Source organism: Pseudorasbora parva, chromosome 13 (assembly GCF_024679245.1).
Source record: "Pseudorasbora parva isolate DD20220531a chromosome 13, ASM2467924v1, whole genome shotgun sequence".
NCBI lineage: Eukaryota > Metazoa > Chordata > Actinopteri > Cypriniformes > Gobionidae > Pseudorasbora > Pseudorasbora parva.
Genome location: NC_090184.1, coordinates 36,866,421 through 36,892,653, shown reverse-complemented (window position 1 = coordinate 36,892,653; position 26,233 = coordinate 36,866,421). Strand labels below are relative to the sequence as shown.

General features: G+C 36.7%; 1 protein-coding gene across 3 annotated transcripts in view; it reads right to left on the bottom strand.

Moving 5' to 3' along the window:
* Positions 1 to 26,233, bottom strand: part of fibcd1a (fibrinogen C domain containing 1a) — a 140,887-nt gene that overhangs the window by 75,184 nt on the left and 39,470 nt on the right. For all 3 annotated transcript variants that reach the window (XM_067414247.1, XM_067414246.1, XM_067414248.1), the window contains 2 exons: positions 9,999 to 10,164; positions 9,572 to 9,708 (listed from right to left, as the gene is read on the bottom strand). In XM_067414247.1, coding sequence (XP_067270348.1) covers positions 9,572 to 9,708; positions 9,999 to 10,164 — 303 coding nt within the window. The remainder of the gene's footprint in view (positions 1 to 9,571; positions 9,709 to 9,998; positions 10,165 to 26,233) is intronic.

Here is a 26,233-nt window from a genome sequence, read left to right as displayed (position 1 = left end):
ATGGATTCTTTCAAGTGTCAAAATCATTAATCACAGTTTATTCAAATGAAAACTACAGGGAGTAAGAAATAGTCAGCATGCAGACAGGTGTTATTTTACAAGCGGATGAGATGTGCGAGGACGAGAAGCAGTGTTCGGCGATATGCACAGATCGGTGATACACGATATTATCGAGTATAAGAAAATTTGTTATTTGCTTATTTCTTAACTCATTTAATTAGTTCATTTTATATATCAATATCTTGACATGTTGAAGTGTTTATTAATAAATCAGGTTATTTCTCGGTTATGTGAGGTAAAACATAGCCTCATCATTCGTGTATCTGACTCAGAGTATTCCATTTATTATTTCTGTTGTGATGTTAAATAAAGCATTAAAAACTGAAGAGTACTTCAATAAGCCAGCAAGAGATTTATGGACACGTATTATCCTCTCATACCGTTACAGATGCAGCATTTTGACTGTACTTCTGCACGAGATGAAAACTCGTTTTTTTAGTTCTTGGGTCAAGAAAGAGTCGGAGATGGCGATATACCATAATTCCTCAAATAAAACCCTGTAGTCAATTAAACGCTGGGCCTCTGATAGTGGCCGGGGGGCGTAGTCAGCACAAACAAATAAAGGTCGATCTCAAATTAAGGCCAGGAGAAAATATTTGGATAATCTCCTAAATGTGATAACTGTGAAAACACCATGTCTGGCAGGCTATACAAATATTGATCTTCACAATATTAGCCTCTCGTCTTTTTTATATGTCTTACTCTGCATTTAACTTACAATATGTTATTTTAGAAAACAGCATAGGCTACAAAAATAAACTATGTTGTTGAAATATTGATGAATATAATATGAACTGCTACACGAATGACAAAATCAAAATCTTATGTCTCCGTAATAGATTGAGAAAAGTGCATGCAACCTATTGTCACATGCCTGTCCTGTCCTATTGGAAGCATGGATGAGTAATTAGCTGGGTCAGAAAAATAACGAAATTATAGTTTTAAGTAAAAAACAAATGACGTAAAGAGACATAGGCTATTCAAATAAAAAGTGCTTGAAAGTGCAAAACTCTTCTTAAGTGGAAGGAAGCTTTTCCCTCACATGCAACGATATAGAAAGCGCGTTAGTTGGGTTAGAAAAATAAGGAAATTATAGGGTTTTTTTTTTACTAGAAAATCATATTTATGCTAAGAAATATATTAAAATAAAAAGTGCTTAAAAGTACACAACTCTTCTTAAGTGGAAGGAAGCTTTTTCCCTCATGTGCAACCTACCGGTAAAGCACTGAGTAATTAGTTGGGTTAGAAAAATAACGAAATTATATGTTGAGTATACAAATATTTATGTAAAGCGGTATAGTAAAAGATGTTTGAAAGTGCACAACTATTCTTAAGTGGAAGGAAGCTTTTTTCCCTCACGTGCAATACAGAAAGCACAGAGTCATTAGTTGGGTTAGAAAAATAACAAAATCATAGTTTTTTAAAGTAGAAAATAATATTTATGTAAAGAGATATATTAAAATAAAAAGTGCTTAAATGTACACAACCCTTCTTAAGCGGAAGAAAGCTTTTTTTTTTTTTTTACCTCGTGCAACCGAGAAAGTCGGCACTGAGTCATTAGTTGGGTAAAATAACCTCACGTGCAATACAGAAATTAAGCGTGGAATAAACATTTGACATTTTTCAAACTGACACAATGGTGGTTACCGATTAGGCTACCGTAATTCGGACCTAAATTGCTTTGTCGCCTTTCTGGCTGTTGTTTTAAATGGTGATATTTTTGCAAATGTTTCTTTAAAAAAATCTATGATATCTGTCCACTGGAATGCTATCAATTTTAATTTAAAATGGTTTATTTAAAGCAATTATTTTTCAAAAAAATGGAATAAGAAATAAAGGCCTGCCCCTAACAAAAGCTTAAATAAAATCTGGTTCCCTTCTTCAATTCAGATATATAAAGGCACCGGTCTATTTGAGGAACTACGCTATTTCCTCCTCCCTACAGCTACCTCGAAAAGCTTGCTCTGTCTGGATACGATTAAATGCACAGTATAAAGACACTTTCCTGCCATATAGCCTATTACATATGTACACTTTAATAAGGCTAAAGAACACTCGGTTTACGCTTATGCTGCTTATGCTTATACACTGCTAACACCTGGCATTAAAATGCATTTCGGTCAATCAGATCACAAGTGGATGATGCTAAATACAGGTGTAAATGGGGTCTAAAAGATTTTGAGCTTGTCCACTTTTGAGCACTTCCAGTGATTGTCGAAAATGCATTTGACCGGATTGCTTTCGTAGTGTAAACGCTCATGCGGTTGAATGTGTTTGAACAGCCACAAATGATTGCCTACTCTCCACCTACTGCTCTAGCGCCCAAACATTATGGGAAGTGTGCTAGCCAGGATTCAACCTTTGTCTGCTGAAGGCCCAAATTTGGTTTGAAGATGAAAAACGTACCAAGCACAATGTTTTCTCACCATACCTGATTTCTAACATGCACTCACAGCGGCTGTCAGAGCAGAAACGAAAGCTGATTTGTCCATTTTAACAAAAGAACTGAAGAAAAAAAAACATACATTTACCCTCCCCTTCAAGAATCAGGTCAGACGTGGTTGAAAGTGGAACAAAGGGATGGTATGAGATTAAACACCACGTCTAAACAGGTATGTGTCTCCCTCGTCTACTTGTGATCCGATCGAAACGCATCTTAACACCTGATGTAAACAGGGCGGTCCTCTAATAAAGGAAAACGGGTTAATGCGTTTATATGAGCACATACATTGTCGGCTTATTCAGCATAATCAGGCTAAGAGCGTAAAGGTGCTCACTTATTCCCTGAAAGCGTAATTGAAAGCAAATACTGACCATGTGTAACAGATGCCAACTAGTAGTCACTGTGCGAGTAAACCTCACTCTGACCTCAAGAGACGCTCTAGAGACTGACACTAGAGGTTGCAGCCTTCAGCCTCTTTGATAGAGCGTCCGACTCTCATGACGGCAGACCCGGGTTTCAAGTCCGACTTGGAGCAGGCGGTTTGAAAAGGAGGAGTTACATTGGTGGCGTGACCCAGATGGGAGTGATGTTTAGGGGGGTGAGTGTAACGGAGGCCAGCTAGTAGTCACTGTGTGAGTAAACCTCACTCCTCTGACCTCAAGAGACGCTCTTGAGACTGACACTAGAGGTTGCAGCCTTTAGCCTTTTTGTTAGAGCGTCCGACTCTCATGCCGACGGACCTGGGTTTGAGTCCGACTTGGAGCAGGAGGTTTGAAAAGGAGGGGTTACATTGGTGCCGTGACCCAGATGGAAGTGAGGTTTAGGGGGGTGAGTGTAACGGAGGCCAGCTAGTAGTCACTGTGCGAGTAAACCTCACTCCTCTGACCTCAAGAGACGCTCTAGAGACTGACACTAGAGGTTGCAGCCTTTAGCCTCCTTTTTTAGAGCATCCGACTCTCATGCTGGCGAACCCGGGTTCGAATCCCACTTATAGCGGGCGGTTCGAACAGGAGGCGTTACACAAGCTTTTGGCATCTGTCGGAGCATTAGCAGCACATATTTCTCTTGTGGACCATACTTAAGTATCCATATTTCTTGTTAAACCAGCTGAGTTTTTTTAAGTCTGTGTTTAAAGCTGCTTTTGATTTTCACTAGGGGTATAACGATAAATTAATTGTAGGTTCTAATATACAATCAATAATAATACTAGCCTATAATATTAATTTAATGTATTAATGAGAAAATGAGCCAATTATCGTCTTGATAATATTGTCACAACCCTTACGTGAAGTTCATTTCACTTCACTTCTCAGTTTCCTCGCATCCGAGTAGACATAAACAAGCTTCCAACAGTGGTTCACATCACCCTGACTCATGTCACACTTTTTTTTTTTGCAGCCACAACCAGTTTGCTGAGAGAAAGACTTTTGGGGTGTGTATTAGTTCATTGTTAAGCTGATGAAAACAGTTTCTGCCTTTTTGCTGTTGGTCAATTGAACAGAGTATTTAGTAAAGTGGTGTTCAGGAACGTGCTGTTTGGGGGCGGAATACACCTGTGTGCTGACGGAGGTAGAACAGGGACATTATTCCAGACATGGCTGACAGACACAGCTGCCTTCCAGATGTTTATACATCTGATTACGGCATAAATGAAGTATCTGCTCCAATTAACCACAGTTTGCCATCGTTATTTGTAGTTTCAGAGGATTCTAGCTCTTTTCATTAGCCCCATGTGCACTGTCTCCTGCTGACCCTCCCTCGTCTTTCTTTCTTTCGATTTCTATATGTATATGAGAGCAGACATTGAACTGATCACATTTAAAGAGATAGTTAAGCCCAAAATTTAAACTGTGTGGCTATCTTCAGCTTTCAAGCAACATAAAAGTATTATAAAATTGGTTCGTATGAATCATTTATTTGAATTATAAATTATTGAATTAATCATGAATTATTTATTTTTATTTATGTTTTTTTATGGTTTACTCAAAATACAACAAATTTGGAACAAATTATATTTATGAGTTGTTATTTTAAATCAACCATAAAAAGAAATTACATTTTTTTTTTTTAAACATAAGTCTTAACATATGGATTTCGTAATCGGTGTAAATAACCATTGTAAAGGGATGATGCTTCTAGGTCAAGCCTTTTACATCGAATTGGCAACAACAAAATGTATTGAAAATTTTAATAAGTGATCTGAATCAGTGAAAACGTATGATTCTTAAATTATCATTCTTAATCAGAATAACAATCATACTTCAGGGCTAGATCTTTATATGAATTTGTTAGAAAGACTTAAACAATCTCGACTGTACAAATTATTGGTTTGAATTACAGTAATGCTATATTAATAACTATATATTTAAAATTTACAAATATTACAAATATCTTAATTTACAAAAAGCTTTATGAAAGAAATATACTGAAATTTAAAGGGTTAGTTCACCCAAAAATGAAATTGATGTCATTAATGACTCACCCTAATGTCGTTCGACACCTGTAAGACCTTCGTTCATCATCGGAACACAGTTTAAGATATTTTACATTTTGGTCCATTTAGAGCATAATGCAGTCAATGCCCACTTTACTGTCCATGTCCAGAAAGCTAATAAAATCATCATCAAAGAAGTCCATATGCGTCATCAGTTGGTTGATTAGAATCTCTTGAAGCATTGAAAATACATTTTGGTCCAAAAATATCAAAAACTACAATTTTATTCTTCTCTTCCACTTGATTTCAGCAGTTTGGCGCTTCAGAACTGCTGAAATCACATGACATTGGCGACCCGAATCATTGATTGATTCACTGATTCAATAACCGTTTGATTCTTTTTGGAGGCACATGGAGGAGAAGACAATGCTGAAAAAAATCGTAGTTTTTGATATTCTTGGACCAAAATGTATTTCCGATGCTTCAAGAGACTCTAATCAACCAACTGATGTCACATATGGACTACTTTGATGATGTTTTTATTAGCTTTCTGGATATGGACAGTGAAGTGGGCATTGACTGCATTATGCTCTAGGACTAAAATATAAAATATCTTAAACTGTGTTCCTATGATGAACGAAGGTATTACGGGTGTGGAACGACATTAGGGTGAGTCATTAATGACATCAATTTCATTTTTGGGTGAACTAACCCTTTAAGGCTACAACTCATTTCCTTTCTGGGCTTGAAACACATAGTGACTATGAACTGTTTTTGTATAAAAACCTACAAAAATCCTTCAAAATGTTCTTCTTTTTTGTTCAACAGAAAAAAGTAACATCATGTGGGTTTGGAACGACACGAGGGTGAGTAAATAATGACAGAATTTCATTTCTGGCAGAAACTATTCTTTTAATAAAACACAGGAGAGTTTATAGAGGCAGAGAGAGGACAGCTCATTCAACCTCTAACTGGGAATGTCCATGGCAGGGATTGTGTGCATGTCCGAGCATGTGAAATTACAGCCCCCTCCCCCAGCACCCTTCTCCATGACCCGGCTGAACTCAGCCTGATCTACTCCCGTACCAGCAGAAAAGCCCCACATCCTCATCAAAAACCGCTGGAGGACACAGATGATGAATAGGGGTGTTGGATCTATTAATTCTGTGTAACAGTTCCTTTCTGCCTCTTCAGATTCCCAGCGCTCCCGGCACGCTTAGCAGTGCTAAGCTAATGCTCTCACAGCCGCAAAGCAGCTTTGACTTCAATCAGGGAATACAATATGTCACCCTTTTCAAAACACCATGTACGGTATGTTATCCAGTGAGAGCAAATATAAATAAAAAAATACATGTCCTGGCACTTGTATCAGAATGGAGGAAGTCTGTGTTCATAACACAAGGAAAACTCTGTGGCGTCCCGTCCTCTCCACCTCTACCACTGACCTCAACTAAAACACATTCAGAGACTGATGACCATAAAGACGATGCGTCATCAAATATCTTCTTTCATTTTACCGCTTAGTCTAAGATTTCAGTGTCTTAGTAACACCATCTGTTATTTGAAATATCTTCTTTCATTGCAATAGCCTTGCATAGACAAAGACAGACTTACATAAAGCTTGTGATGTTCTCCAAGAACTGTTCAAAGAATCTTCTCAGAGGACACCAAACAAATGAGGATATGGCGGTGACAGCGCTCTTTCAATTATTAATCAGATGCATTTCACTCAGCCCAATCAGTTACTCTTACAAATAATGCCACTAAATTTAATTAAAACAAAGTGCCGTTTGCTGTTTCGTATGCTTAAAGGATTGAAAATGTTGAATAGATCTGAGGCGACTTGATAATAAAGAAGAACAACAGAATACAAAGTCATCCCTGTGAACTGAATAGAGCATTCTTAAGATGCTGAACATGCTATCTGAAAAGCAAGACCTGGAAACGTGCCACTTTGAAGCAATCACAGCGTTCCACTATAATTGCAATTTCACAAAATGGGCTGTCTTTAATAATGATGATAGAAAAACACGGTCCACGTTATTAAATAACTGTCATATCTGCAGTGTGCAGAATTATCAAAACCTCATATCATTGTCTGAGTGACAAAAACAAATGTTCACATCCCAAAAGTGTTGTTATCATAGGTGTCGATTTATGCTGCTGGTGGGTGCCCACATTCCATACAACGGCAAACATCCACGTGCATATACATTACCAACCAATATAAAACGCATTTTTATTCACCTGTTTCCATGAGCAAATTATATATGGGCTAATTATATCATACACAACAAATGCCCCTTAAAACATTAATTCTTATTACTCCGTAATTAATTATAGCCTACTGTTCGTTTTTCAAGAATAGGCTACTGTCATTTTTTGATGAATAAATCTCTAAGAGAAAAGCACAGACTTCAAATAGATTCAAATACAAAAGCATATACTATACAGAAGGAGTCTTGCTCTCGCTGATATAGGCCTATAGGCTACTGATGATCAGTAGTGGTTCACTAAATAAATTTCAATAAATACCTATTTACAATAAGCACTTAATAAAAATAAATAGGGAACTTGCTAACTAAAATCAGTTTAAAAAAGCCACCTCATGAAACAAAGGTGAATCTGTAATACACTGTGTTATCTTATCAGTCAATCGGACCACGGAGCAATGGAAGAAGGTGGTCTGGTCTGATGAATCACGTTTTCTTTTACATCACGTGGATGGCCGGGTGCGAGTGCATCACTTACCAGGGGAACACATGGCACCAGGATGCACTATGAGACGAAGGCAAGCCAGTGTTCTGTTGAGAAACCTTGGGTCATGCCATCCATGTGGATGTTACTTTGACATGTACCACCTACCTAAGCATTGTTGCAGACCATGTACATCCTTTCATGGAAACGGTATTCCCTGGTGGCTGTGGCCTCATTCAGCAGGATAATGTGCCCTGACACAAAGCAAAAATGGTTCAAGAATGGTTTTGCGGCGCGCAACAATGAGTTTGAGGTGTTGAATTGGCCTCCAAATTCCCCAGATCTCGATTTAATCGAACATCTGTCGGATGAACAAGTCTGATCCATTGAGGCCCCACCTCCCAACTTACAGGACTTAAATGATCTGCTGCTGACATCTTTGGCCAGATACCACAAAGCACCTTCAGGGGTCTAGTGGAGCCCATGCCTCGACAGATCAGGGCTGTTTTGGCAGCAAAAGCGGGACCAGCACAATATTAGGAAGGTAGTCATGTTTACCTGATTGGTGTATATTTTAGTCTAGGTGAAAAACTTAAAAAACTGAAATGAAAAAGATAAATGCTGCCTTCAACTGATGAAGATCTAACATGACTAAAACTGAAATAAAAATTAAAGATTTAAAACTACCTTAAAGGGATTATAAGAACAAAGAAGGCCTATCATAAGGGACAAAACAAGAAGAAAGTGCATACTAAAAGTTATTTTTCCATTATTTCTCAATGTCAGCAGCAATGTTCACAAACCTAAATGAACTTATAAATTATAAATTATAACTACATACATATAAATTAACTATTTAGTTTTCAGTAATTCAGTCACAAAGCCCTGTACCTTCTTACATGCACATAAAACAAATGAAAGCCAATAAACAAAGTAAAAGTTCTACATCTGCATCTACACCAACACAGAAAGTGCACAGAAGACAACTTCTTAATGAATAAAATGTCATGATAAATGATCCTGTCAACTTCACAATGAATTCAACATTCTGATATACTGCTATAGCACAAGATGTCATTTATTTATTTTAAATTATTCAAAATTACTATTACAGTCTACAATTAAACCGTCTTCTCTGTTTAGAACAGAGCAGTAGCTAGGGCATAAGACTTCTGCTTATAAGCCACAAACTAATCCTGTTTACGTTCAATAAGCCTGAGCTGGCAGACCTGTTGCTGACATAAGAGGACAACTCTGAGATGAGCTTTAAAGAAGAGAACGACTTTAAGACCACACCGTCTACAATTATAAATCGAGATAACTCGAAATAATACGATCATTCATTCATAACAACCGAAGAAGGGCAAAAACACCAAAACTAAATCACACGCATTATAATCAAAAAAGCCATCTAAAGCAGAAGTATCCTTCTGTGACTCATTTTCCAGAGTACTCTATACTTTTCTGCTTGTCAGATTCTTTTAAATGCATGCAGCGCTGCATAAACGGCATAGCAGATTCTTTACCGGTTGACACATTTCCATCGTCGCATGATATATATACTGCCAGTCCTATGTCTTATCTTTATTTTTATTCAAAAGCCCATGAAATTAAAACTCTCCTGCGTGCGTCGAAAGAGGAGGAAATGCTCTCGGAAAATATATTTTGCTCTGTCTATTTTGTATGCAGCTGCAGTAATGAACTGTACACTTGTGAAACATCGGTTTGAAGCGTGTTTGTGCATGCGAATGCGTTCATGCGCGTATCTGTGACCTGCTTACTAATGCGTGGGAGCATACGCTTAACAAGTCAATGCCTAATGGAGTGACTCATTCCTGGTGATTTTCATTGCAAAAGGCTGTTCAGTTAATTCAGATATATTTAGCTAAAAAACATACATGACCGCTGACTTGGGAACTGACACCTGAGCGACTCACCGTCCATCCGCCTCCATCTGTAGTCATGTCACAGAAGACCTGGAAGCCTGCCGGGTAATGTGTGGGGAACACGGAGTAGATACCATCCTCTCTTTGCCCGCTGGCATAGATGTCACTGCAGTCCCTGGGTCTGGAACCTGGCAGGAGATAGGACATGTCAGCGTCATCAATCCACATTATGCGGCAGGCTATACCTGCATCTGTTTGAAAGAGATTTGTTTGAAAGTTTTGTGAGAAACCCATTCGAGTTAGGGTTTGAGGGAAAAAAAGCTTCAAATCTGTCACCTCGCACCTACCATCTAAGCAGTGGCATGTCTCTTTCACACGGCTAGAAAGCTTATGACGGAAAAGGTGTGAAACCATTCTAGGGCTCATTAGGGCTGGCTGGAGAGTTGAGAATATATCGCTAATGAGGAGTTTTTTTTACCTTCTCCAGCGGCGCAGCCCTTGGGCCGGACGCTGCGCACCGGAGCCCTCTGCAGATCTGCCTTGAGACGGCTCTTGATATTTCCGGTTTCCTTCTGCATGGAGCTGAGCGCGTCGCTCACAGAGTTCACCACTTTCACCATGTTGATCTGACTCTCTGACAGCAGCTGAAGAGAGAAAACAAGGAAAGGTTTAAGGATAACACAAACGATACATTTCTTTTATTGAACCTCTCAAGAGACTTGCGTACTGTGAATGAATCAGCCTGACGAATACACAGGTGCCACACTTGTTTTGATTCATTGTGCAAAAAGAGCAAAAAAAAAAAAATTTAAGTAGAAATAGAAATAATGATATTTTTATTATTTTTATTATTAAAATGAAAATGACCAATATTTATTACAATATTTACAATACTCTTTATATATACAAGTTAATATAAAAATATAGTACATATAAACAAATTGTAATGTTCAAAAACGAATTATAAAATATAAATATGATAATAATATTTATACATTATTTATAGTTTAATGTTTTACACAATGGTATAAATGTGTGTGTGTGTGTGTGTGTGTGTGTGTGTGTGTGTGTGTGTGTGTGTGTGTGTGTGTGTGTGTGTGTGTGTGTGTGTGTGTGTGTGTGTGTGTGTGTGTGTGAAATATCAGGACACAAATGCGTATAATGACATGGGTATGACATAGGTATTACAAGGCATTACCGATGTCCCCCTTTTCAAAATGCTTATAAATCATACAGGATGAGTTTTTTGAGAAAGTAAAAATGCAGAATGTTTTCTGTGATGGGCAAGTTTAGGGGCAGGGGCAGTGTATGGGGGATAGAAAATACGATTTGTACAGTATTAATAACATTAATCTGAATGAAAAGTTTGCCTCATTAGCCTCATCACTCCAGTCTTCAGTTTCACATGATCCATCAGGAATCATTCTAATATGTAGCCTAGAAATCTAGATGCACCCTAAGCAAATCAGCAAATCGAATCTGCTTACGAGTGTCGTCTAGCAACTCTCAATACCCTTCTGAGCTGTAATCGCCAAACTCTTGTCGGGCCAATCACATCGTGTATAGAGTCAGTGGGCGGGGCCATAATGATGACGGCCGAGTTGCGTTTGCGTGCTTCTAGTAAACACAGAAACAGGCGAACGGCGGCGGTCTTTCGAATCAGCTCTGCCCGCGCCTCCGGAAGACTGGGAGTTAAGCTTTTCTCTGAGAAAAGAACAAAGAACGGCACTGAAGTCATTCTTAAAAAGGGAAAATGTGTTCGGAGTTTAGCCGACTGGATACGGCGAATGTTTAATCTATCAACTCGCTCTGTTTCACCTCCGATGCTCTGGTTGGCTGTAGCGCTATCCAATTGCGTGCAGAGGGAGTTTGAAAGACAACCGTTTATCCCGCCCCTCGGATTGAGCCCTGTCAGTGGTGAGTTTCCAGACCAACATCTTGATGTGGGTCTGGCTTGTCAGGTTATCTAATATGATGATTCTTATGATTATTAATGTTGAAAACCATTTTTCCGGCTTAATTTTTTTTTTTTGTGTGTGTGTGTATAAAAATGCTGTCATGATTTCTTGCCATTCCCATGCAAGGCTTTAGCCTTTCCTAAAAGCCTGGCTTAAACAATAATAACAATGAAGCCTCTGTATCAGCATGTGGTCCTCGGTTGTGTATTAAAGTAACAGGTGCACTGTGCTGCACAACACTGATAGTGCTTCAGTTTAGCGGGCTCACGGCCAGTGGGTCTGGAAGCCGCTCGGTTTGAGTTTCCCAGACAGCTCTCTTTATTGCCTGCATCAGCAAAGCCACTCAGGTCACCTCGATGGGGGGAGGGGGAACGTAATTCTGAGCGAGGCAAACTGAGCCTTTCTCCAAGGACGGGTCTTTGTGTTGCAGACATCAAACATCATGAATCAACGTGGCACTTGGGCATGTAGGAAGCTCAGCTGGCGATTAGCAAAAATTAGCCCTAAAGTGAAGCCCTTTCCTATGACACATGAAAGCGTAAAGCTCTCCTTTGGGGTGTGAACAAGCATCAAGTTCTTTGAGAGCGTCTCGCTAACAAGTCTGTGTGTGCACATATGTCGCAGTGACAACACTGCAAGCTAAGTGTGTTGGTGTGTGCGTGCGTTTGCCTGAAGTTGATGACGGCTGACACACTATGTACTTTCTGTGTGGATGGTTGGGACATTATCACTCACAGCTCTCGACACACTGGCTCGCTCCGGCACGCTGCCATAGCAACAACACTTAAACGTCTATCATTACAAGGCCTGTCCAGCATCAAAAGGAAAACGTCACACGCAAGAGAAAAAGCATAATGTCCCCAAAAGTACAACGCACGCCGTGCTCTAGCCCTTAACTAAGCCGTTCGGTGTTCAATGGCTCAAACCTCTTGACATACACTCACCAGGAGGCAAGGCCTTAGTCACCTCAACTTCTCTAACCACGGCCTCCCTTTCATTAAAGAACACAGCAGGAAACTACCAATTAAAAGATCCAGCCCTTCAAAACTCACCTTGAATGATCAATTATCAATATCACAGCTGTGCTTGGAACAGAATTGATTGAATATACAGTATACATTGTAAACCACATCATTTGTAAACTGTGTGAAACAGGCATTATTCCACCATGAATGTTTCGAAGTCTGTTTACAAAGTCTGTGCACCAGATATTAATCAGAATTTGCTCAGATTTGTATTGTAAACACATTAATATTCCAGTTACTCAAAAAATGTCAAAGACATCCTGTATTTATCAGATTTTGGGGCATGTAAAAACCCTTATTTTAAATAATATTGTTTTTATTAATCTAACCTATCATATAAAAATGTATTACAAATAATAATAACAATAATAATAATAATAATAATAATAATAATAATAATTGCATTATTATTATTATTATTATTATTATTATTATTATTATTATTATTATTATCAATGATATGAATGTTTATCCAAAACAACAACAATATTATTATAATTGTATTATATATTTTATTATTTATATATTTTGTTTTTATTTATATATTTTATTATATAAGTAAATATAAATAATACAATTATTATTATTATTATTATTATTATTATTATTATTATTATTATTATTATTATTATTATTATTATTATACTAAAAATGTACAACACTATTGTTATTCAATACAACAATATTATTATTATTATTATATTGATGATAATAATAATAATAATAATAATAATAATAATAATAATAATAATAATAATAATAATAATAATAATAAATAAAATAATAATATAATAATATGTATTACTATTATTATTATTATTATTATTATGTAAAAGTAATAATTAGTTTATTTTATTATTTTTTAATTTTTAATTTTTTAATTACAGTAATATGATTATTCAATACTACAACATTATTATTATTAATAATAATAATAATAATAATAATAATAATAATAATAACATTAATAATAATAATAATAATAATAATAATAATAATAATAATAATAATAATACATATTATTATATTATTTTATTTATTATTATTAGTGTTTCGAATATCCACAGTAACAGAACATACATTTTTATCTGTGTATATCCAAAATATTTTTTGAGCAAGAAGGACACTCAAAAGGAGACTCAAACATTTTTATATATTAAAAGGGCTTTTAAAATATATGAATGATAACATACTGTTCAATGTTACAGCAAAAATATATTGAAAAACTGCATAAGTATTTCCAAAAGAAACATGGAGGAAAAGAACATGCATGTCTTTAATATATAAAAATGAGGCTAGAAAATTATTATAATGGTTTTTGAATCTTCCATGGAAATCATATACATGTACAAAAGTCAAAATGTAGTATGGTAAATGATCACTACATGACTTCATCACATTGCATCTGTTATCATCTTAGAAATACATTTTTGGCAAAAATGTCTTACCATTTGGCCATTCAAATTAAATAAGACAAATAATTTTACTACTGGCTCATTCATCACACTGTAAATGGAAGGACACGTGCAGTGCAGTGCATTGTGGGATATCATACAGCACACAGTAAAGTCTGGTGTATGAGGCGTATGTACAGTAGCAGCTCATGCAGGTATTCTATGCATACAGAAAAATACTGTGCTCATAATACATATCGATACTACATACTGTCGAAATATGAAGAGCAGTATTTTAGTAAGTTATTACGAACATAGCCAATATCACGGCATGGAACCAGGCACATTAGCACCCACTGACTGCACATCTACCCGATGTCTGTCTACTTTCATCGCTCTAAAAACCTGTTAAGAGATGATAGAGGGAAATGAACTGAGGGGAATGAGGTTAAGAGTCTCATGCCAAAACATTTTAGCAGATAAAGAGATACAGATAGCCACTCTTTTAAATAAGTGCTGCCTGGGCCATTCGTCACATCGAGGCCGGACCTAGACATCGATGGCATAAACATTATTTAAAAGAAATTCGCTTCCTGTTTGAGGGGCTTTCATTAATCATAGACATATTCGAACACGCTTCCTCCGCAAGACTCCGTATCATCAATAATCTCGCCAACAGAGTATGCGTCCAAGTTTGGAACACAGCTCTCAGTTTTGGAAATGACTGATGATAGATCAAAGGAGAAAGATTAATAAGCACAATCGAACAGGGGGAGACCAAAGGGAAAAATTGTGCTGCTTGCTGACACATCAAAACTTTCTTTGTATGCAAATGGCGGAAAACACAAGATTCTGCACTCAAGTGAACTGAACTTTTCCCATAGATTGTGCATTAATTTACAAATCTCTGGTTCTACAGTAACAGCGTTCAGATGCTAAAGTTATTTTGGACCTAATTTAAAGGGTTAGTTCATCCAAAAATGGAGAAATTCTGTCATTAATTTCTCACCTCATGTCGGTCGACACCGGTAAGACCTCCGTTCATCTTCGGAACACAAATTAAGATATTTTTGTTGAAATCCGATGGCTCAGACAGGCCTTCATTGGCCACAATGTCATTTCCTCTCTCAAGACCCATAAAAGGCACTAAAGACGTCGTTACAAAGCCCATCTCACTACAGTGGCTCTACAATCATTTTATGAAGTGACGAGAATAGTTTTTGTGCGCAAAAAAACTAAATAACAACATATAGTGATGGGCCGATTTCAAAACAAAGCTTTGAACGGTTATGAATCAGCGCATCGATTCATGATTCGGATCTCGTGTCAAACCGCCAAACTGCTGAAATCACGTGACATTTGCGATCCGAATCATGAACCGATACACTGATTCATAACATTCTAAACTTTGTTTTGTAATCGGCCCATGACTATATGTCGTTATTTCATTTTTTTTTGCGCACAAAATCTATTCTGGCTGTGTTGCGGCTTCACAAATGCTTTGCTGCATACCTCAGTTGTAACGAGTGGTTATTTCAGTCAAAGTTGCTCTTCTATCAGCTTGAATCAGTCAGGCCATTCTCCTCTGACCTCTAGCATCAACAAGGCATTTTTCGCCCACAGGACTGCCGCATACTGGATGTTTTTCCCTTTTCACACCATTCTTTGTAAACCCTAGAAATGGTTGTGCATGAAAATCCCAGTAACTGAGCAGATTGTGAAATACTCAGGTCGGCCCGTCTGGCAACAACAACCATGCCACTCAAAATTGCTTAAATCACCTTTCTTTCCCATTCTGACATTCAGTTTGGAGATTTTCTTGACCAGGACCACACCCCTAAATGCATTGAAGCAACTGCCATGTGATTGGATGATTAGATAATTCCATTATTGAGAAATTGAACAGGTGTTTCTAATAATCCTTTAAATGAGTGTACACACACACACACACACACACACACACACACACACACAGGCTCTCTCTCTCTCTCTCTCACTCACACACACACACACACACACACACACACACACACACACACACACACACACATACACACACACACACACACACACACACACACACACACACACACACACACACACACACACACACACACACACTGACCAGCCAAAAATAAAATCGCTGTTTGGATTTTAATAGGCAATTGCTTAGGAATCTATAATTGGATCATTATTGCGGTGATTATGTTTCTAGCTTGTATCTGTTATATCTTTGGCAACAGTTCTTCTAAGTATAATTGATGGAGTGTGTAGCTTTTCATTTCTTAAACAACCATGTATAAACTTTACAGAGTTTTGGACTCCTGCATTTTCAGTACAAGATCTTGACAAATATGTATGTACCTCTTAATGTAAGACATATATGGCATAAATATTATGATATGCAATGATACAATCATAGACTCTTAAGCATTTTCCTATTTAAATCCAAACAGCGATTTTATTTTTGGTCAGGCAGTGTTTTCTCGATGTTGAACCCCATTGCATATGAATATGATGTATTGAATTCAGTGGTTAATCATCCTTTAATCTATATTTTTGTTATTTCAAAATTCTTTGTTTAGAGAGTTAAAGCATAAGTAAAAAATCTAATAAATTACAACAAAGTCATTGTCCAGGCATAACTACAATCACAAAAAAGTTTAACTAGATCTTTCCATCCTGGCGTTTTGCGGCAGACAACAGATTTTGCCAGGAGAAAAGGGGAAGTGTCAGCATGTATTCATTTCAAAGTCTGGCTGACAGATGAGTCAACATTTCCTTCCTCCTCCCACCTTCCAAAGCAAAAGGACAAAAGAAAGTGATCTTTGCCAAAAGTTTATTGTAAAGGAAGAAAGGCCGTGAGCTCCTCACATTGCAGAGCAATCTCCCCAGCAACTACTCTAATGAGTCTGTGTTCGTAATTAACAAGAGAGTTCTAATAAGGTCCTGCAGATGGACTTATACGTTCTCATGAAGGACCAAATGGGTTTTAAAAAAAGATGATACCTGCCCTTTACTAAACCCAGGATTCATGACACAGTGAACATGGGTGTTAAGATGCTGTTGAAGTGGAATAGTAAGGTGCAAACTACTTCCCCAAATGCATGCTACTGATCTCCTGCCACCTCAGATGTGCTGCCAACTCTGCAGCCGTGGCAGTGACCTAGTTGTGAGCGCTCTAGTCTAAATGAGGAGAGGGAGATGGCAGGTACTATGCTGGAGACAAATTATGCATCCTAAAAGTTACCATGCAACTATTTAAAAAAACGTTTCGCTGACTTTGCAGTAGAAATATACAGATTAAAGTATGATTAACCACTGGATTTAATACATATGCAATGGGGTTCAACAGTGATAAAGCAAATGCTTTTGGACTTTATTGTACATAACATTCAGATTAAAAGAATGCAAACTCACACAATGTTACACAGTGGTGACATTTTGTGGAAGTTATGCTATAAAAGTGACATATTCCCTCTAATGCAGCATCACTATGTTCTCCATGTTCTAGTTTCTCGGGAGCACTGAGGTGGGATAATGACTAAGGAGGCCTGGATTCAGACAACCTCATTAATGATCCAGGGCTTTTGCAGAGTCAGATCGCTGGCACCTTGGGATCCACAAAAGAAACCTTTTTCCATCCTTCAAAGAGACCCTGAGGATAGATTTACTTAGCATCTAAGCAATCCCATTGTCACTGGAAGAAATAAACCTTCTATTGATCAAAGGTAAAGAGTCTGATTTCTGCACCACTAGTGGCAATAATAGGAACTGCAAAAATAAAGACATTCCTTAAATGCCCTGATATACTTCACGTCAAATCTAAGAACAAACTGATTTGATGTCATTTCGAATAAAATCAGGCCAAAACAAACTTTGTTTGGAGTTTGTTTTGGGAGATCGAAATAGCTTGGCCAAGCAAACTTTCTGGAAAAGTTTGCTCCAGCTGGTAAACAACTTTTTACTATAAGTCAGTGGCAAAAAAAATTCTGGTTCATGTCCTCTGTTCAGTCCATCAAGGTCAGATGTCCATGACAGAAAACATTAACACTGGAGAGCTGTTTTATAGTAGAAAATAAAGTTGTATATATTCTTTTGATTAATATGTTAATGCTTGATTTTAAGCCGTCTATTGCATAAAGTGCTATATAAATAAACGTGACATGACTTTACTAGCGTGTCGGATTGCAGAGCTCCTGCAAACATCCAAGTTCTATGATGATCAGATGCATTTCTTATGCTTTATTGAAATGCATACTGTTTTATCAGTTATGTTGTGTGTTTATTTTGTTATTGAGAGGAAAGCACAGGGGCTGGGCTAGGGGTGGGCGATATCTCGATATTTAAAATATATCGAGATATTTTTTCAACTCGATATGGATTTGGACATATCGTATATATCGATATATTGTTTATTTTTAATTCTGATTCCGCCACTCTGCTTGTTTGCCTTCTCTGTGTTGTGCTCGCTCCCGCTCGCGCGCCTCCCGCCTCTTGCTTTTGTTCCCCCTCCCCTCGCGTGTCGTCTCATTGAACACGGCTGCTTCCACAACCAGGTGAGGATTAGTTATCATGTTGAAAAGCGCGCACGTAGTTCGGGACTCAGTTTAGAGACCATGTTTTCATTCTAACACAACTGCTTGCTAAAATTCATAAAGAAATATTAATGTTCATCATAGTTCAAAGCGCAAGTTTCACCCACAGTCAGGTGATTGACACTATTGGTGCGAGACGCGGTCGCAATCATGTCAGTTTATGATTTGTGTCTAACTGATCGCATGGTTTTCGGTTAAAATGTCAAAATGATCGCAAATCATTTGAAAACATTTATAAAGTATTGCAATATCATTACTATTATTATTTTGTCAGCTTTATCACGGGATTATGATGAATGGGTCTATTCATGTTTTAACCAAGAGGGAAAAACGCGACATCCCGGGTGTCCTGAGACACAGTGCTCTTCTGTCAGTTGTACTGTATCATATTATCATATAGCCTACCTTCTGACATTCATATTTCCTTCTGTAACTGGAAAAGAAGTGAAATTCAGCTCATGTGTAGCCTGCATGATGAGTTTGAATTTTGTCAAACTCATGACAAACATCACTGTTTGAACTTTGATACAAAATCAGTTTATTTATATCTCAGTCATGCCCCCATCTTTCTGCAAAATGCTTACTGTTTACTTTAAGTGTAAAAAAGGGAGTCTTTGATTCATCTTTTGAAAGCATGAAATAAATGAAAAGGAAATATTATTTATTTTCTTTTACAGTTAAATTATTATTATTTATGTAATCAGGGAGTTTTTTTTAATGTTGCAAAAGCAATTTGTTCCTACATGAACTGACTACCTATTTGCACTTCAATAATAAAAAAAAGAATTTGTGGTATTTCGCATATTTGTTTTTGCTGTAGTTTTTAGGGGGTTATTTTTCCTGTAAAGATATCGAGATATATATCGTATATCGAGATATAGCAAAATATATCGAGATATATTTTTTGCGCCATATCGCCCAGCCCTAGGCTGGGCAATATATCGAAATGAACGAAATATGTACATATACAATAATGTGTACAATAAATGTACAATAAATGTACATATCGCAATATGCATATCACAATGGCACGCAATATCTGAATGATTTGAATGGGATACTTCAACATTGTGAAAGGTGTATGTTTTAGGTCGGCATATATCAGAGAATAGACTGGGCCCACGACTGTTACTTATGTGACTTGCTTGATGTCAAAAAGAGTTATTAACTCTTTCCCTGCCAAACACGGAAATTTCCGTTATTTGTGAGAAAAGCTTCCGGGCCAATAACGTAATTTTCCGGGTTTCCGTGTTTTCACTGTCGGACGCTAGGGGGGCGCTATTGCGCATCTTCTGAATGAGAGTACTGAATCTCCTGATTAAACACACGTGAGTAAGATGCAGTGAAACGAGCGGTCGCATGTAATCATATGCATATGAAAAATAACGTGATCATCGTCAATAAACAGCACATGAATCAAAACTGACTAATGTTACTGAATGATATGTAGACCCAGGATGAGCTACATGAGTGTGCAAGCATTAGCAGTGTTGATGGACTCGATCTACTCTATCTGTGTTTGATCATCGCTCTGAATCTGATCTGGAAACAGTCTTTCCCAAATACCCGATTTTCTCAGTTTTTTGTTTAAAATTTGGCTTTTTTTATGAAACCTACCCATATTCAAGTGTTCAAAAAAAGGAATGCATGAAGCTAGAATAAAACGTTTTTTTTTTTTTTTTTTTAAAGAAGAGGGTCAGCTATTTATTTTGATATAGTCCATGCTCAGATATTCATTAAAAAATATTCTATGGGCTATAAAATTTTTGTGAAAAATGTAAAAAAAAAAAAAAAAAAAAAAAAACTGGCGGTGGCTGACAACTTTTTAAAAAAAACGCTGGCGGGGAAAGAGTTAAATGTAATAACTTGTGAAAAACAACTTCTTGCAGTCTCACGCTGTCTGACACACACACACACACACCGAAACGTGCACACAAGCCGTCTCTGAAAGCACGTGATCCCTTCAGTTCTGTTTCGTGTCTTGTTACACACACTGTAAAAAATTATTTAGAAAAAAAGTTACCTGGTTGCCTTAAAATTTTGAGTTCATTGAAATTGAAATTTTGAGTTAATGCAATGAACATTTTTTGAGATTCGACAACCTTTCTTAAAATATTATTAAAAGATTTTTTTAAGCATATTGGGTAATTGTGTGTTTTTTATTTGTGATGACGCAGTGAAATATGATTTATCAAAAATTTTATGTGGTTCAGATACAATAATATTTTGAGTTTCTATTTATCAAACAAATTTCCTTTATTGTATCAACTCAATTTTTTTATTTCAATAAACTCAAAATTTTAAGGCAACCAGGTCCAAAATTTTAAGGCAACTTACTTTTTAAGTTAAACCAACAAAAAACAACCAACATTTTTTACAGTGCACTCGAACTACCAAATACAAACACATTTTTTTTTACATAATTTTTTGCTAAAACGCTGCTGGTCACTTTCAGAAGTTGTAGCGATGCTTTCTTTTCCCAGAAAGAATGTAAACACATAAATAGTATCATTCTCAGTTTTTAAATATTTTTTTTAATATAATTAAAATTGATTTTACACACTCACGCACATCACGCAATATGTATCGCGTATCGAATATCACAACCTTATTTAACAAGGTATTGCATTTCGCATTTTTCTTCAATATCGCACAGCCCTAGAAAGCACGCAGCTCATATTTACATATTCATCTAAACTTCGCTCTCAGCAGTGTGGGCGGCATCAGATATTCGCTAACAGTATTTCACTGGTCACGTGTTTCAAGCACCCTTCGCTCCAGAGGTATTTTTCAAATTTATTTTACGCCACTACGCCACAGACCAAACCAACAATATCTAGTTTGAAGCAAAAACTACATGAAAAGTAATTGAATTTTATGATTGGATAAATTACAAATCCCATGAAGCACTGTGAATGATGTAATCAAATAAAAAACAATAGCACAATATAAAACTATTGTATATAATCATTGATTATAAGCAAGAATGCTATTTAGGTTTATATCCAAATATTGAGATATATATGAAATTATGAATAGTTCAAAAGTGCAATGAGAACCTCACTGGAGGATGGGAAGGCTAGCTGTTAACTGGGAATTTGGCTATTAAACACAATCATTAAAAAAATGAAGGGATGTTTACTTCCAAAACCCTGTTAGCGCTGTATTGTTCCGACAAACAGGTAATGTCACAACCAATTAATTGAGCCTGAATATCAGGCCACTTAAACAACAGGAGCAATTTTCACTACAATGTTTGACTAACCGCTTAAATAGAGCTGTCTCTTCACATGAAAAAATTACAGTTGAAAAAGATCAATTTAATGATGGCTATTATGATTTAATAGAGCTTACTTTATATAACATGATCGAATCCACTATTTTCTAGTAAGCACTGGGCAGATATTGCATTTCATTTCATCTGTAGAGAGCAAGTAAACACAGGTTATAGACAGATATAATCATATGAGCTCAGGATATCATGGTATACCTGTAATTAAGTTTTGAAATTACCCTTCAGAACTCTCGTTCAGTATTCTTGTAATTCCGCTCAATGGCCTCATATTTGCTTTCAGATTTATCCTGCGGTTTTCAAGGAGAGTGTGTGCAAACCAGTTTATAGCTCGCATCATCCTAACCACGACAAGTGTGTGCGTCCCTTGGGCTGAGAAATCCATCCACATCATGAAGTTATCTCTGACTCTGTGATAAATAATAAAAAGTTCCCATGATATTACGACCGTATAGTCTAAACTCTACAAGACTGCGGAATACAACCCCCTTTTCTCAACCCAATCATCCCTATTGATAGGGCAGTGTTTTTATTGTCTGGCCGAGGGAATGTAATGAAAGCATGGCCATGGTTTACTGGCTGGATTCATAAAATTCTGATCTAAATGTAGGGGCCGCAGATCCCATCTGTCTCTCATTCTGTCTCCTGCTCTCCAGAGCCAACTCTGAAATGATGCTATCGTATATCAGACGCACAGGACACCTACGGCACTTTGATAAATATTAAAAAAATGACAATTACGCCATAATTTACACAAGGGATATTACTGTTTAGACTTTAAGTAGCTTATCAATATATTCCTATAACCAAAAATTATATAAATATTATTTAATTACAATTCAGTTCTGGAAAATATAGTAATAGCTGTTTTTATCAAATACAATATCAGTATATATAATAAAAATATGTATTATACATATTACATTCACACACACTGTTATGGGTAATCTGGGTTTGTTTTGTTAACATTTCATAGTTAAGAGCTCTATATAAAATCTATATAATTTAATTTAATTTAATTTATATTTATGGTTATGGTTATGTGTGCATGCATATACAGTGTTGTATGTATGTACCCATATGACTAGTGCTATTTTGGGAAAAATGATTGCAACTGGAATTTTGCTTGTAGACCAAAAAAATATATATAGTGACAACTGTATGTAATATGTATTTTATAATATTTTAGATATAAAATATGATCATATAATATTAACTGTTTCCCTGCCAGTGTTTTTATAATTTTCACAAAAATGTCATGACCCCCACAATATTTTTCTGTATGAATATCTGAACATGCAATATATACATTATCTGGAGATACTGTACTCGTTCAGGAGATGCATAATTGCAAGGGCTGGGTATTGTTATTATTTTTATTTTTTTTACAATACCGGTGCCAATTTATCATTTTAAAATGTAACAGTGGCTAAACTGATTTTTTTTTTTTTTTTTTGAAAGAGCCACAAAATGACATTAAAGAATGGTATTTTATTGGAAAAAAATCTTTAAAGTGAACAATTTATTAAATCACAAACTCGTTAATTATTTCATGACCTATCTGATATTCAAATTTTGAAATATGCGTAAGTGAGTGTGTTTTGTCATTTAAAACCCTTGTGTGATGGGTGCGGCCATGTTAGTTGGTGCCGCAATTCAGAGAATCGGATCGATCGGATTTAAATCACGTAAATGATTTCACGACTCAAAAAATACATGAAAGTAAGTGACTGGTTAACTGGGAAAAGAAAAAACTGAACTATATAGTTAACTATATAATGTGTATCTGATATAAATAAGACACAAAGTAATGAAAGTAGTCAGTTCAAATTATAACTGAAAAGATTATTGTTATTGCTGCTTCCATATACATCTGTGTGTATTTAAAGGAGTACTTCAGCGCTGGGAAGATGAATCTGTATTTAAACTGGGTCATTAATGTAGTAGAAATGTGAAATTATTTTTTAATGTGGTGCTTTTTAGACTGAGAAAAGACAAAAAAATTATTTTTGTCTCATGGGGATGAAAGACTACAATTCCCAGAATGCTTCACTGCCCTACGAGGCCACTCGCAAAGGCACCGCTACTAGATTACTGAATCACTGATCACTTCTCACCGCGACCGCGATCATCTTCATAAAATCAGTTCAGTTAAAGAACAGACACTACAATTAAAAACTTAACGGTTCTGTTCAATGTAATGTGATTTGGTCACTGAGGGAGTCTCACAGCACAAACACAGCAGGAGTCAGATTACATTGACAGTCATGGAAGAGCTTGTGATGAGAGCTGAGGTAACGCTCACGGCATATATTTACAGTGCATGTTCAGTCTGGCGCGCTTTCAGTTCATGGCTTTGGAAGCTTTACTTTTAACAGGAATTAATTTGAGAAGTTGAAACACTCACTTTGCTCCGCCGGCCGAACCGTTTCCATGAATGCCTGGGGCTGGAGCTGTGAGCTGAGCTGTGAGTGTGATCTCCCATCCCCCATGCGTGGGTTGAAAAAAAGGCCGAAATGGCTCACTTTGCTGGCTGTAGTCTTTACCCTCTGGCCAAAAGTTCCTTTGCGTCACCGGAGGAATTTTTCCAGAAATAAAATGCATAAATCTCTTGTCTCAAGGGGATGTGAGAGGAGGGAGCACAATCATTTGAATATTCTCCAGGGTTCCTACTGATACATGCTAATCGCTGAAGTAACCCTTTAACAAACTATAAATGCATTTTTCGCTAGTACATGTGCATTTAGATGTCTAGAACCTAAAATAAGCCTTATGTGGTTGAAAACATTGAATAATTGTGATATGTGACAAGTCTTTGGCTCGGCGCCAACCAAAGCGTGAAAGCACGTTTGAAGTGGCAACGCAATGAGGCAGTGAAATCTGTTCTGATTCGGTCCGGATACATGCCGGTCGGGATTCAGTACCCTAACCCAGGAAAGCTGTGAAAACTCATTAGTGGCAGGGAAGCGTTTTCTCTCTAATGGTGAGTCAACTCGTCAATGGCATGGCAAGAGTTAATATAATATATGTATAAAGCAAAAGAAAAAAGGTTTACATTAAAAATCTGCACAGCTCAATAAAGCACATTGAAATATATACACAGACAACTAATACATATTTTTTAATATATTTCTGGATATATTTCAATAGAGCACATTCAAATGGGTCTATGTCTCTAATGCAGACATGATGTGGTCGACTGAACTCTTTGCTATAATGTCCTTGTTGTGTGCCACATCAAATACAGTCCTCCACTGTTTGACCACAGAGCTCCAGTGCGTTTTGTCATCTCATCTTCAAATGCACAGTGAAAATGTGGTGTGTGCCTGCTGGGGATGTTGGCATACGGCTGCGTAGTGTGAGATCCATCCTCCGCTAGTTCACGGGCGAGTCATTTCCCTCAAGTTTCAATTAAAAAAACTGAAAAGAGACCGAAATAAAGATGGAGCCGTTCATCACACGGGAAAAGCTTATAAAAAGCTTTAGTATGCCGACAACATATTGGCACAAGAGAGAAATGCTATCTTGTAAACACTGGAAGATTTGTTGAATGTTTGAGGAACCTTAGTATTTCAGGCTCGAATTACTGTCAAGGATAAATAATCTCTCGTCTGCTGTAATCAGCGAGTGTTACACTCATAAAAGGTCATAAAGTGGGAACTTGTGGGACATTGTGAGTAATGGTGCTTGTGATTTTCCTACACTCTTCCGTCTTGACAATCCAGACGGCACTGATGAAGCCTTTTACAATAATGACACAGGTGAAGGAGAGGCAAGCAATATGGTACTTATGAAGTTGAACCAAACTATTTTAAAAATGCCATCAGTAAAAAGTTCAGCAAAGGCTGAATCTGTTTTTCATGTGGAATGTGTCAAGGTCTGTTCGCATGAAATGAGATGTCACTAATCAACACAGAAGCACAATAACAAATATTGGTTGGGCAATATTGAGAATTTGAGGAATTTGAATGGCGCACAACTCTGCTGTATAAAAATGTATCACGCTTTCCAAATAAAAATGTATTAAGCAGCAAAAGCTGTTTGATCATACTAAGAACCATTATTAAAACTGAGCATTTATGAATAATCGAGCACAAAAACTGAATATTTGAATTATTTCTGAAGGATCATGGATACTAAAGATATAGAAAATAGTCTGTGAAAATTCCGTTTTGCCAACACATATTAAAATAGAAAAAAGTCCTATTTCACAATATCAAATTTTTTACTGAAATTCGAATTAAACTTAAAAAGAGACTCCTTTAAAAAAACATAAATATATTTTATAGTATATCTTTTAATATTAACAAAAGATTTATTAAAGGTCTCATTCTTCGCGTGTTTTCGAAGCTTTGATTATGTTTACAATGTGCAATAACACGAGTTCATGTTTTGCGTGTAAAAAAAAAACAGTATTTTTCACACAATTTACTTATCTGTACAGCG